The 12,689-nt window shown below is 37.4% G+C and overlaps 1 protein-coding gene across 1 annotated transcript in view; it reads left to right on the forward strand.

Moving 5' to 3' along the window:
• Blm (BLM RecQ like helicase) overlaps window positions 1–12,689 on the forward strand; it is a 100,633-nt gene that overhangs the window by 68,719 nt on the left and 19,225 nt on the right. The window contains exons 13-15 of the mRNA XM_026388142.2: window positions 5,237–5,343; window positions 7,454–7,614; window positions 11,528–11,723. Coding sequence (XP_026243927.2) covers window positions 5,237–5,343; window positions 7,454–7,614; window positions 11,528–11,723 — 464 coding nt within the window. The remainder of the gene's footprint in view (window positions 1–5,236; window positions 5,344–7,453; window positions 7,615–11,527; window positions 11,724–12,689) is intronic.

A 12,689-nucleotide genomic window follows, 5' to 3' on the forward strand; every position in this document is an offset into this window, starting at 1 on the left:
AATGACACAAATTTGATACTCTGGACCTGATAATATTTAATTGCAACATTCAATACAAACTTAGTCAAGATACAGTGGAATACAGATGGTTTTTTTAAAAAATCTTTTTTTTTTTTTTTTTTTTTTTTTTTAAGGAGAGAGTGAGAGAGGAGAGAGAGAGAGAGAGAGAGAATTTTTCTTAACATTTATTTTTTAGTTCTCGGCGGACACAACATCTTTGTTGGTATGTGGTGCTGAGGATCGAACCCGGGCCGCACGCATGCCAGGCGAGTGCGCCACCGCTTGAGCCACATCCCCAGCCCTTAAAAAAATCTTTAATGTGATATAATTCACACATGATAAAGTTCATCAATTTACAAGGTACAATTTAGTGGATTTTTTGTATGTTCACAAAATTTTGCACCCATCCCCACAATCTAAATTAACTAAATTGTATTTTCAATTATGTCACAAATGGAAAAAAATTCAAATTATGTTCCAGATCTTTTTTTTAATAATAGTTTTATTGAGATATAATGCACATATCCTACCATCCACATGTTTACAATCAATCTAGTAGTATGTGGTATATTTGGAATTGTGCAACATCACCACAGTTTTAAAACATTCTATCACCCCTCAAAAACACTGTTACCCACCAGGCACAGTAGCACATGCCTGTAATCCCAGCTGCTCTGGAGGCTGAGACTTTTTTTGTAAATTCAAGGCCATCCTCAGCAACTAAGCGTGGCACTAAGCAACTTAGTGAGACCCTATCTGAAAAAATTGAACTTGTAGGATTGCAAGTTCAAGGCCAGCCTCAGCAATTTAGCAAGGCCCTACACAACTGTTTTGAGACCTGTCCCAAAATAAAAAGGGGCTGGGTTAATCACCCTTGTGTTCAATCCCTGGTACAAAAAAACCCATTACCCAATAGCAGTCCAATAACCTTGCCCCTCACATCTCCCTACCAGTCTTGGACAACCACTGATCTACCTTCTATGGGGAGATAGATGGTCTCTATAAACAGAATCACTCTATGTCATCTTTTGTGACTTTCTTCTTTTACTTGGCATAATATTTTCAAGGTTTGTTTCTAAATAATATTCTGTTGTATAGGTATATTGCATTCTGTTCTATCTATTTATCATTGATGAACATTAAGCTTATTTTTATGTTTTGACTATTATGAATAATGTTGTTATGAACATAAATGTACAAGTTCTTATGCAGACATGTGTTTTCATTTCTCTTGGGTATATTATATCCAGGAATGGAATTGTTGGGTTCTATGATAACTCTGAGTTTTGCCTTTTTGTTTTGTTTGTTTGTTGCTGGGGATTAAAACCAGGGATCTTAAACTACTGAGATACATCCCCAGTCTTTCATTTAGTTTTTTTATTTTGAGATAGGGTCTTGCAAAGCTGCTGAGTGTCTCATTAAATTGCTGACACTGGCCTTGAACTTGTGGTCCTCCTGCCTCAGCCTTCCAAGTTACTGAGATTACAGGCATGCACCACTGTGCCTGGCTGTGTGTTTCACCTGTTAAAGAAACTGCCATGCTGTTTTCTAGAGCACCTGTACCATTTTACATTTCCATTAGCAGAGTATGAGAATTCTGATTCTACATCCTTCTAAATATATTTTCTTAACTTTTATTTTTATTGATTTTATTTTTTAAATACATGACAACGGAATGCATTACAATTCTTATTACACATATAGAACACAATTTTTCATATCTTTGTATATAAAGTATGTTCATACCAGTTCATGTCTTTATACATGTACTTTGTTTTTGTTTTTTGCATTGTAATTCTTATTACACATATATCACAATTTTTCATATCTCTGTTTATATATAAAGTAGGTTGACACCCAATTCGTGTCTTCATACATGTACTTTGGATAATGATGTCCATCACATTCCACCATCCTTGCTAATCCCTGGCCTCCTCCCTTTCCTTCCCTCCCCTCTTCCCTATCTAGAATTCATTTTCCTCCCACGTTCCCCCTACCTACCCCACTATGAGTCAGCCTCTTTATATCAGAAAACATTCGGCATTTGTTTTTTTGGGATTGACTAACTTCACTTAGCATTATCTTCTCCAGCGCCATCTATTTACCTGCAAATGCCATGATTTTATTCTCTTTTATTGCTGAGTAATGTTCCATTGTGTATATATACCACATTTTTTTTTATCCATTCATCCACTGAAGGGCATCTAGGTTGGCTCCACAGTTTAGCTATTGTGAATTGTGCTGCTATAAACATTGATGTGGCTGTGTCCCTATAGTATGCTGTTTTTAAATCCTTTGGGTATGGTCTGAGGAGAGGGATATCTGGGTCAAATGGTAGTTCCTTTTCCAGATTTCCAAGGAATCTTTATACTGCTTTCCATATTGGCTGCACCAATTTGTAGTCCCACCAGCAATGTATGAGTGTGCCTTTTTCCCCACATCCTTGCCAACACTTATTGTTGTTTGTCTTCATAATAGCTGCCATTCTGACTAGAATGAGATGAAATCTTAGAGTAGTTTTGATTTGCATTTCTCTAATTGCTAAAAATAATGAGCATTTTTTCATATATTTCTTGATTGATTGTATATCCTGAGAAGTGTCTGTTCAGGTCCTTGGCCCGTTTGTTGATTGGATTTTTTGGGGCGGGTGCTTAGCTTTTTTATTTATTTATTTTTTTTAAAGAGAGAAAGAGAGAATTTTTAATACTTATTTTTTAGTTTTTGGCAGACACAGCATCTTTGTTTGTATGTGGTGCTGAGGATCAAACCCGGGTCACACGCATGCCAGGCGAGCGCGCTACTGCTTGAGCCACATCCCCAGCCCTGGTGTTTAGCTTTTTGAGTTCTTTATATACCCTAGAGATTAGTGCTCTATCTGATGTGTGCTAGGTAAAGATTTGCTCCCAAGATGTAGGCTCTCTTAAACATGTTTTCATCTCTCCTTTTGACCCAAACTATTTTTAATATTTTACTAAATAAAACACTTTTCTGAGATTAAACTATTTTTAAGTGCAGAGAAAGTTATCGTCACTTCAGTATTCATATGGACAGGAATACTTGTACACCATAGTCCAAATCAGCTCAAATAAATTTTAAGATTTTTCTTCATCATTTGTATTTGTTGTAAGGCAGGTCTTTTATGCCATAATTTTATCTGGACTGCAGTTTCCTTTGCTGTAATAGCAACTGTAAATAATTGCCTAAGAATAATGAAAATAGTCCTAGAAGGAGCTGAGGGTGTATGTAGCTCAATGGTAGAACACATGCTTAGCATCCCTGAGGATCTGGGTTTAATGCCCAGAACAACAAAAAAAAAATAGCCAATTAATGTATCATTCTTTTATCTATCATCATTTTTTTGCCAGTTTGCTACATAATCCTCTATCATTTGAAACATTAAAAGAATTCCAGCTGTTCTGTACATATAAATAAAAGCTGGTTTTGAATTATTGTTTAACGGTTAGTTTCACAAGTCACAAAGTGACAGTGGTCAGGGATAAAACAGCATCCAAAGGTGGAGATCATCTTTACTTCACTACTTTACTCTCGGTCTATTTGAAATCAGAACTCCAATGAGGGCCAAAATGCTTCATTTCCAATGTTATTCTTTACCCTTAACAGAAATAGGTAAAATGTAAAGACAGAAGACTCACCAGATTTCTGGTGCTTTGATTAAAGAAAATTTCACCCATATCTGTACTGTATTTCATTTTGCTTTGTTTGGTGTCCTGGAGGTTTTTAACCTCGTGAAACAAGTCATGGTGGTAAAATTTAAAATGAGTAAAAAGGGGGCTGGGAATGTGGCTCAGGCAGTAGCGCGCTCGCCTGGCATGCGTGCGGCCCGGGTTAGATCCTCAGCACCACATACCAACAAAGATGTTGTGTCCGCCGAAAACTAAAAAATAAATATTAAAAATTCTCTCTCTCTCCTCTCTCACTCTCTCTTTAAAAAAATAAAATAAAATGAGTAAAAAGTGGGGTTGGTTGGTTTGTGTTTCGAAAATGGGAGGACAGTTATAAAAGGGAAGACTGGAAAAGGATGAGCCTGCAAGATGTCTGGTCTGGAAAAGCATTCTCAGATCAGTCTTAACTGCATGTAAAAACTGAGGCTCCAGGGCTGAGGCTGTAGCTCAGTGATAGAGAACTTTGCCTCACACATGTGAGGCATCCTAGGGTTTAGTCCTCAGCACCAGAAAGAGAGAGAGAGAGAGAGAGAGATTGTATCCATCTACAACTAAAAAATATTAAAACAAAACCTGAGGCTCCAGATGCTTTAAAATTTTCTTTGCTCATTTACCCTTAGAAAGTCTTTGTGTACTCCTAGGAGAATGCATGCTTCAATTTTAGATCACGGATCTAAAATCATATTGGAATATGGTTCAGAACTCTGAAAGGAGGTCTAAGTTGAGGGCAAGAGTTGGGACTCATTGAAATAATATTTGGGTGCAGTTTAAAATAGACTGCTGAAGGAGATATTGCAAAAAAGAAGAGAGCCAGGCATTGCGGGGTGGGAGGTAATTCTCACTATTCTTTCTCCCTATTCCTGGTACTGGAGATTAAATCCGAGGCACTTTACCACTGAGCTACATCCTTAACCCTTTTTATATTTGAGATGTGGTCTCACTAAGTTGCCCAGGCTGGCCTAGAATTTGAGACTCTACTGCCTCACTCTCCTGAATTGCTGGGATTGCAAGTGTGTGCCACCACACTCACCAACCATTCTTTTCTTTAACCTTTAATCTAACCTCCATTTCAGTGTTCTGTTATATAAGCTGCCAGTGGTAGTATTCACCTTAAGACAAACTGATAATTAGGCTTGGAATGTGGAAAATCAGTATTTAATTTTTGAAGATGTTGGCCTTTGTTCATGCTAACTGAACAGAATATCATAGGCTAGGTAGCTGAGATAAGAGAAATTTATTTCTCATTGCTCTGTAGGTTGGGGAGTCCAGGATCAGTGTACTAGCAGATCCCATCTGGTGTGGTCCCTTTTCTGGTTTGCAGTTGGTACTTTTCTCATTATAGCCACACCTAAAACTAGTGAGGTCTCTACTTTTATAAGGGCTCTCGTCTCATTCATGGTTTCACTCTCATAACCTAATTCTCTCCCAAATGCCCCATCCTCTAATAACATCTCATCTGGGTTAATGAATTTGAGGTATACTTTCAGTTCATGCCAATGGCTAGATCTATATTTTTCGTAGTAACTAAATTTTGTGTTTGGCATTTCTTTTAGGTTCAGCATGAGCTTTAACAGACATAATCTGAAATACTATGTATTACCAAAAAAACCTAAAAAGGTAGCATTTGATTGCTTAGAATGGATCCGAAAGCATCACCCATGTGAGTACAGTTATGTGATATCTAAAAGTAATAGGTGTCTCTTTAGTACCACAATAGAATATATAAAATAGCAAATTAAACATTTCTTTTTGTTTAATGATGATACTTGTTATTTATAGACCAGAATATTATAACTCTTTCAATTCTAGAATTTATAAAATCTCATTTGTTTAGATAACAATAAACTTTAACAAAAAAGCATATTAAATATTTCCTCCTACACACTTATATCATCATTTTGGTTTCAGTGCTTTCTATGGCTTCTATCAGTGTATGAATATAACTCTTTATTGTAGTGCCTTCTCCCAAATGTGTTTGCCTTTGAGTTATATTAAATAAAATGAGATTCTGAAGTTCATAACAGTTTGCTCCATTTTTGTTTTTTAAGTTATAAAAGGCAGGGCTGGGGATGTGGCTCAAGCGGTAGCGAGCTCGCCTGGCATGCGTGTGACCCGGGTTTGATCCTCAGCACCACATACAAACAAAGATGTTGTGCCCGCCAAAAACTAAAAAATAAATGTTAAAAAATTCTCTCTGTCACTCTCTCTTTAAAAAAAAAAAAAGTTTAAAAAAAGTTATAAAAGGCATTTTTGCATGCTTTTTATAACTCAGAAAACACTTTTTTTAAAAAAGATGTTATAGGTCAATTGATCTTTTTTCTTAGAAAACACTTGATACAGGGAGTGGGGCTATAGCTCAGTGGCAGAGCACTTGCCTCGAATGTGTAAAGCACTGGTTCGATCCTCAGCACCACATAAAAATTAAATTAATAAATAAAGATATTGACATAAAAGAAAAAAACACTTGATACAGTATATTTTATTTCACAACCTTATTCCCATAATGTTTCCCATTAAAATCTTTTTAATTTTTAAATTATAAACAAAACTTTTGGTGTGAGTCCATATATCACTTTATTTCCTAGGTGAGTTTCCTAGAAGGAAACTGGGTCAAAGGTGTATCTTTTTTTAATTTGTTCTACATGACAGCAGAGTGCATTTCAAATCATAGTATACAAATGGAGCACAGTTTTTTATTTCTCTGGTTGTATACACAATAGAATCACATCATTTGTGTCTTCATGTACCTAGGGTAACAATGTCCATCTCATTCTACCATCTTTCCTACTCCCATTTCCCCTCCCTTTTCCTCCCTCTCCTTTAACCTATCCAAAGTTCCTCCATTCCTCCTGTCTCTTCCCACACCCCCATTATGGATCAGCATCCACTTATCAGAAAAAACATTCGGCCTCTGGTTTTTGGGGATTGGGTTACTTCACTTAGCATAATATTCTCCAACTCTATCCATTTACCTGCAAATGCCTTAAATTTATTCTCTTTTAATGCTGAGTAATATTCAGTTGTGTATATATACCACAGTTTCTTTATCTATTTGTCTATCTTTTTATATTTATTTTTTAGTTGTAATTGAACACGATACCTTTATTTTATTAATTTTTTATGTGGTGCTGAGGATCGAACCCAGGACCTTGCATGTGGTAGGTGAGTGCTGTACCTCTGAGCCACAACCCCAGCCCTATATATTTATCTATTGAAGGTTGGTTCCACAATTTAGCTATTGTGAATTGTGCTGCTATAAACATTCATGTGGCTGGATCACTGTAGTTTGCTGGTCAGAGGTATTTTTAAGACTCTTTGATAAATATTGTCATGTGTTTTCTATAAGCTTGTATAAGGGAGCTTTCCCATTTTAGAGCCAGTGTGAAATAGAGCCTAGTCCAGGTTCATCTCATAAGGCATTAGCAGGGATAGAATTAAAAGTTGCATTTTGGGCTGGGGTTGTGGCTCAGTGGTAGAGCGCTCGTGTAACATGTGTGAGGCACTGGATTCAATCCTCAGCACCACATAAAAAAATAAGAAAATAAAGGTATTGTGTCCATCTACAACTAAAAAAAAAATTTTTTTAAGTCGCATCTTATTTCTTTGTATGAATTTTTTTCCTGAGTTATTCTGTGTGATCATCCTGTGTTCTAAGTGCACTACAGAAATCTGTTTATGTTTCTTAACATTTCTAAAAACATAGTGTAAATCGTATTGTTATTTATGTTAAAAGTCCTCACTTCTCACTACCGTTTTTGGTTTCTTGACAGATGACTCAGGGATAATCTACTGCCTCTCCAGGCGGGAATGTGACACAATGGCTGACACTTTACAGAAGAATGGTCTTGCTGCTCTTGCTTATCATGCTGGCCTCAGTGATTCTGCCAGAGATGAAGTGCAACACAAGTGGATTAATCAGGATGGCTGCCAGGTAACATTTTTTTAAATAAACAAACAAAAGGAATAATCTTTTCTGGTATATTAGCAAACTTGTGTATGTAGAATGCAAATTGTTTTTATCTTTTTTTTTTTTTATATTTATTTTTTAGTTATTGGCGGACACAACATCTTTTGTTTGTATGTGGTGCTGAGGATCGAACCCGGGCCGTACGCATGCCAGGCGAGCATGCTACCGCTTGAGCCACATCCCCAGCCCAAATTGTTTTTATCTTAAAGATAGAAAACATCAAAATGAGACTGAGAAGGAGCCAGACATGGTGGCCTACACCTATAATCCCAGTGGCTCAAGAGGCTAAGGCAGGAAAATCACAAGTTTGAGGCCAGCCTCAGCAATTTTAGCAAGGCTCTCAGCAACTTTGTATGATCCTATCTCAAAATAAAAATAAAAAGGATGCCAGACGTGGTGACACATACCTCTAATCCCATCGGCTCAGGAGGCTGAGGCAGGGGAGTCGCAGGTTCAAAGCCAGCCTCAGCAACTTAGTGAAGTTGTAAGCAACCTAATGAGACCCTGTCTCAAAATAAAGAATTTATAAAGGGCTAGGGAAGGGCTGGGGATGTGGCTCAAGCAGTAGCACGCTCGCCCGGCATGTGTGCGGCCCAGGTTCGATCCTCAGCACCACATACAAACAAAGATGTTGTGTCTGCCGAGAACTAAAAAATAAATTTTAAAAAAAAGGGGCTGGGGAAGTGGTTCAGTGGTTAAGCACCCTTGAGTTCAATCCCTGGTACCAGTCAATCAATCAATCAATCAATGAATAGGGCTGCAGATGTGGCCCAGTGGTTAAGAATCTCTGGGTTCGATGTCTGGTATTAAAAAAAAAAAAAAACTGAGAAGCAATCAGGGATATAGTGAATAATTTTAACTTGAGAATGTTAGAGAGAATAAAAGACAAAAATTGAGGGAGAAAAAATTTTTAAGTGTGATATATTAGCAACAAGGAATAGGGATCCAGCCTAAGAATATTAAATGTAGAGCCATACTGCTGCAGCCCTTCAGCACCATCAGAGTTCTGCATGCCAAATATAGGATCCACCCAGTGACAAACCTGACTGGCTAGAAATTGGGCCTATTTTGTCTACCATGGCTTCCTGTGGTTCTATCTTACCAAACAACATAATGAAGATGATTTAGAATATAAAGGTGACTCAGGAGACTGAGGCAGGAAGATCACAGGTTCAAGGTCAGCCTCAGCAACTTAGCAGGGCCCTAAGCAACTCAGTGAGACCCTATCTCAAAATAAAAATAAAAGGGCTAGGGGATTTACCTCAGTGGTAAAGTACCTCTGGGTTCAAACCCCAGTACCACAAAAAAAGGTGGCGGGGGAGAAATAGAAATCAAAAATATCAAAAAGAGGAGGACAGTCTTCAGAATCAGAAGAGGGAAGAGTAGCTGGGCATGGTGGCTCATGCCTTTAATCTCTTGGGAGGCTGAGTCTGGAGGGTTGCAAACTCAGACCAGCATGGGCAACTTAGTGAGACCCTGTCAAAAATTAAAAATAGAATAAAAGTCTAGAGCGCTGTTGGGCTCAGTCCCCAATACTGGGGGGGGGGGGGGGTGCAGGGAGAGGGAAGACTTGGACAAAAGTATTTCATACCCAGCTCACTGTCATATATGTTGAAAACAATAAAGGCATTTTCAGATATGTAAAAAGTTTAGAAAAACTGGTTTGTCTTCACTGAAATAATTACACATTTCAGTTTTTTTCTTTGTATAAACTTTTTCTAAAGTTTGCATGGAAGACAGTCAAATGAAAAAAACTAAAAGAATTTGAAAAAAATAGCACATTACTGGTTTGTAGTACATTATATATAGATGAGTGGAACAGAAATCCAGAAATAGACTGAAAGATTTGAACAAACAATAAATGACAAGGGAGGAATTAAAAATTGGTGAGATCTATACTGGAGTGGTGACACACTTCTATAATCCAGCAACTCAGGAGGCTGAGGCTGAAGGATTGCAAATTCAAGGGCAGACTGAACAACTTAGACCCTGTCTAAAACAGAGGATCAAATCCAGCACCTCACACGTGCTAGGCAAACACTCTACCACTGAGCCACAACCCCAGCCCTAATTTTTAAAAATAAATAAAAATAGCTGACGGGGGCTAGGATTATGGCTCAGTGGTAGAGCGCTTGCCTAGCACTCACGGGGCCCTGGGTTTGATCCTCAACACCACACAAAAATAAATGAATGGAATAAAGGTATTGTGACCAACTAAAAAAATAAATATTAAAAAAAATAGCTGAGAATATAGCTACGTGGTAGAGCACCACTGGGTTCATCCCCATTATAGGTGAAAAAAGAATAAAAATAAAATTTGTTTTTCTTCGAAAAGAATGAATGTAGCCTGGGGCGGGGTTGTAGCTCAGTGGTAGAGAGCTTGCCTTGCATGAGTGAGGCAGTGGGTTCAATCCTCAGCACCACATAAAAGTAAATAAATAAATAAAATAAAGATATTGTGTCCATCTACAATTAAAAATTTTTTAAAAAAGAATGAATGTAGCCTGAAGTTTAAAAACAACACCAAAATAAGGAAGGAAGTGTAATGTGTCAAAGCCAGTTTCCTAGTTAAAGAAATAAGAGCTTTCAGAAAGAGTCAGCATCACTGTGGCCTCACTCAGAGCCTTCAGGATGTGCTTCATAGCCATGTGCCCTCCTCGCAGTGGGAGAATCACCAGGCTTCAAGGTAGACGACATTTGCAGAGCTCTGGGCAGGCACATCTCACTGCGCAACTTCCCTTCCTGCTCTCCGTCACCAGAGGACACAATAGATTTTCACTTTTTGAGGAGATTTCCTTTTGATCAAAGTACCATAAATTAGATGGATGACTACCCTAGAGTGCAGGCCACTGCCATTCCCAGTGTTGATAAATGTGCCCATTTTCTGTCCACGTACCCCATAGCTTACAGTTCCTTTCTGGTACCCACGGTTACTGAAATCATGTCATTAGCCTCAGTCTGGCTGCCAGATATTTTCATTGCTTTTGAAATACTGTTCTTGCAGTAGCAATTCATTTTTTTTTTTTTAAGTGCTAAAAAAAGACTTACAGCTTTATTTGTATAATGTAATTTTGCCTGGAGATATATAGCATTTTGGTCTGGGTTAAATAGGTCCTAAATTTGCAACTGAAATGGATATTCTTGAAAACTGATTTGTCAACCTCCTAAAATTTAACCATCACCTTGCTTCCACTAAGTGATTTGTATGGGCCAAGAGCCATAGACCCTGGCCTTTTTTTTTCTTTTTCTTTTTCTTTTTTCCCCTCCTGTATAAGCTGCTCTGACTTTTACCCATATGAGATTTAATTAAAATTTCACAACCTTGACTTTGAAATCAACTGATGAATAAAAAGAGTCAGCGTATGTTTCAGCTGGTAACACAGGTAAAACTGAAGCAGGTGAGAGCACTATTGTCCTGAATCATCAAGGAGCTAGCAGCAATGACCTCTGAGAGCCAGAGCCTTGGGAACAGCCTGGAGCCCCTGAGGATAGTATTACTTATGTACACAGGCCTGGATATCATGGCAATATGAACAGAACCCCCAGACACCTCCATATCAGAAACAGAACAAACACTGACAACACATTGAAGGGCTAATGAGTGCAATTAATCTCTCATGTAGTGAAACCAACTCACATAAGAAAGTACCAACCACACTAAGCTTCTCTTTCTCTTCATGGGCTTAATAAAATTGCAAGTTATCAATATGAAAATCTTGTCTTAGTCATGCTAAATAGTGGAACCAAGTTAAGACATAAGTTTGTCAAGTAGAGTGCATTTTAAAGTAAAATAAGGGATAGAGCTTTTAGAAACATCCATTATTAAAATGTTCCTTTAAATGCATTATGAATCTAATGGGCCTTTGCTTTACATCAGGTTATCTGTGCAACAATTGCATTTGGAATGGGGATTGACAAACCTGATGTGCGATTTGTGATTCATGCATCTCTTCCTAAATCTGTGGAAGGTTACTACCAGGAATCCGGCAGAGCTGGACGAGATGGAGAAATATCTCACTGCCTGCTTTTCTATACCTATCATGATGTGACCAGACTGAAGAGGCTTATAATGAGTAAGCTGAGCTCTACTAGAGACATTCTGTCATGTTCTGTCATGTCATGAGATTAATCACTCCTACTATTGTGGTACTTTGGGTCCAGTTTTCCTTAAATAATCATGGAGAAATAGAGGTATTTATATAAATTGAAATTTTATTTTAGTTCACTTTTATTGTAAAAGTAATACATGCTTATTATGGAAAATGTCAGACATGTGTAAGGCAGGAAATTGCTAAATCATGCCCATGGTCTTGTCTCAAGAAACAACTTGAGTTGTTGATTTCTTTTGTATCCTTCTAGACCCAATTTTATTATTTAAACTTGCATGTAATACATATTTCAAAGAAAGATAAAAAGGAGAAAATAATAAACTCTCATGAACTACCATCCAGTTTAAGAAATAAAACAAAACCAAGTATTGTGGCACGTAACTATAGTCCCAGCTACCGAGAAAGCCAAGGCAGGAGGATCACTTAAGCTCAGGAGTTGAGGCCAGCCTGCACAACATAGTGAGACATTCTCTCAAAAAAAAAGGGAGGGGGAGTACAACCAATAGTCTCCTAGATATCCCTCTCCTGTCTCATCCCTCCTCCCCCATTAAAGGCAGGCAACATCTTGTATTTGTGTTTACCTTTCCCAAATGCTTGTATTTTAAAATATAAATGGAATTACATTATACATTCTCTCTCACATGCACGCACGCACACACACACACACACATATATATGTATGTATATATATATAAATATACCCCTTTTTTTCAGTCAATACTAGATTGTAATTATCCCTAGAATTAATATGAATAAATTAGCTACATAGAATTCCATAGTCTGATAATTTCATGTTTATTAAGCCAGTCTCCTCTTATTAGATATTTAGATTATTTCTTGTTTTTTCATTTTTTTTTAATCTTGCCCTAAAGGCATTTATTTATTTTTTAATATTTATTTTTTAGTTTTCAGTGGACACAACATCTTTGT

Source organism: Urocitellus parryii, chromosome 6, assembly GCF_045843805.1.
Source record: "Urocitellus parryii isolate mUroPar1 chromosome 6, mUroPar1.hap1, whole genome shotgun sequence".
Lineage (NCBI taxonomy): Eukaryota > Metazoa > Chordata > Mammalia > Rodentia > Sciuridae > Urocitellus > Urocitellus parryii.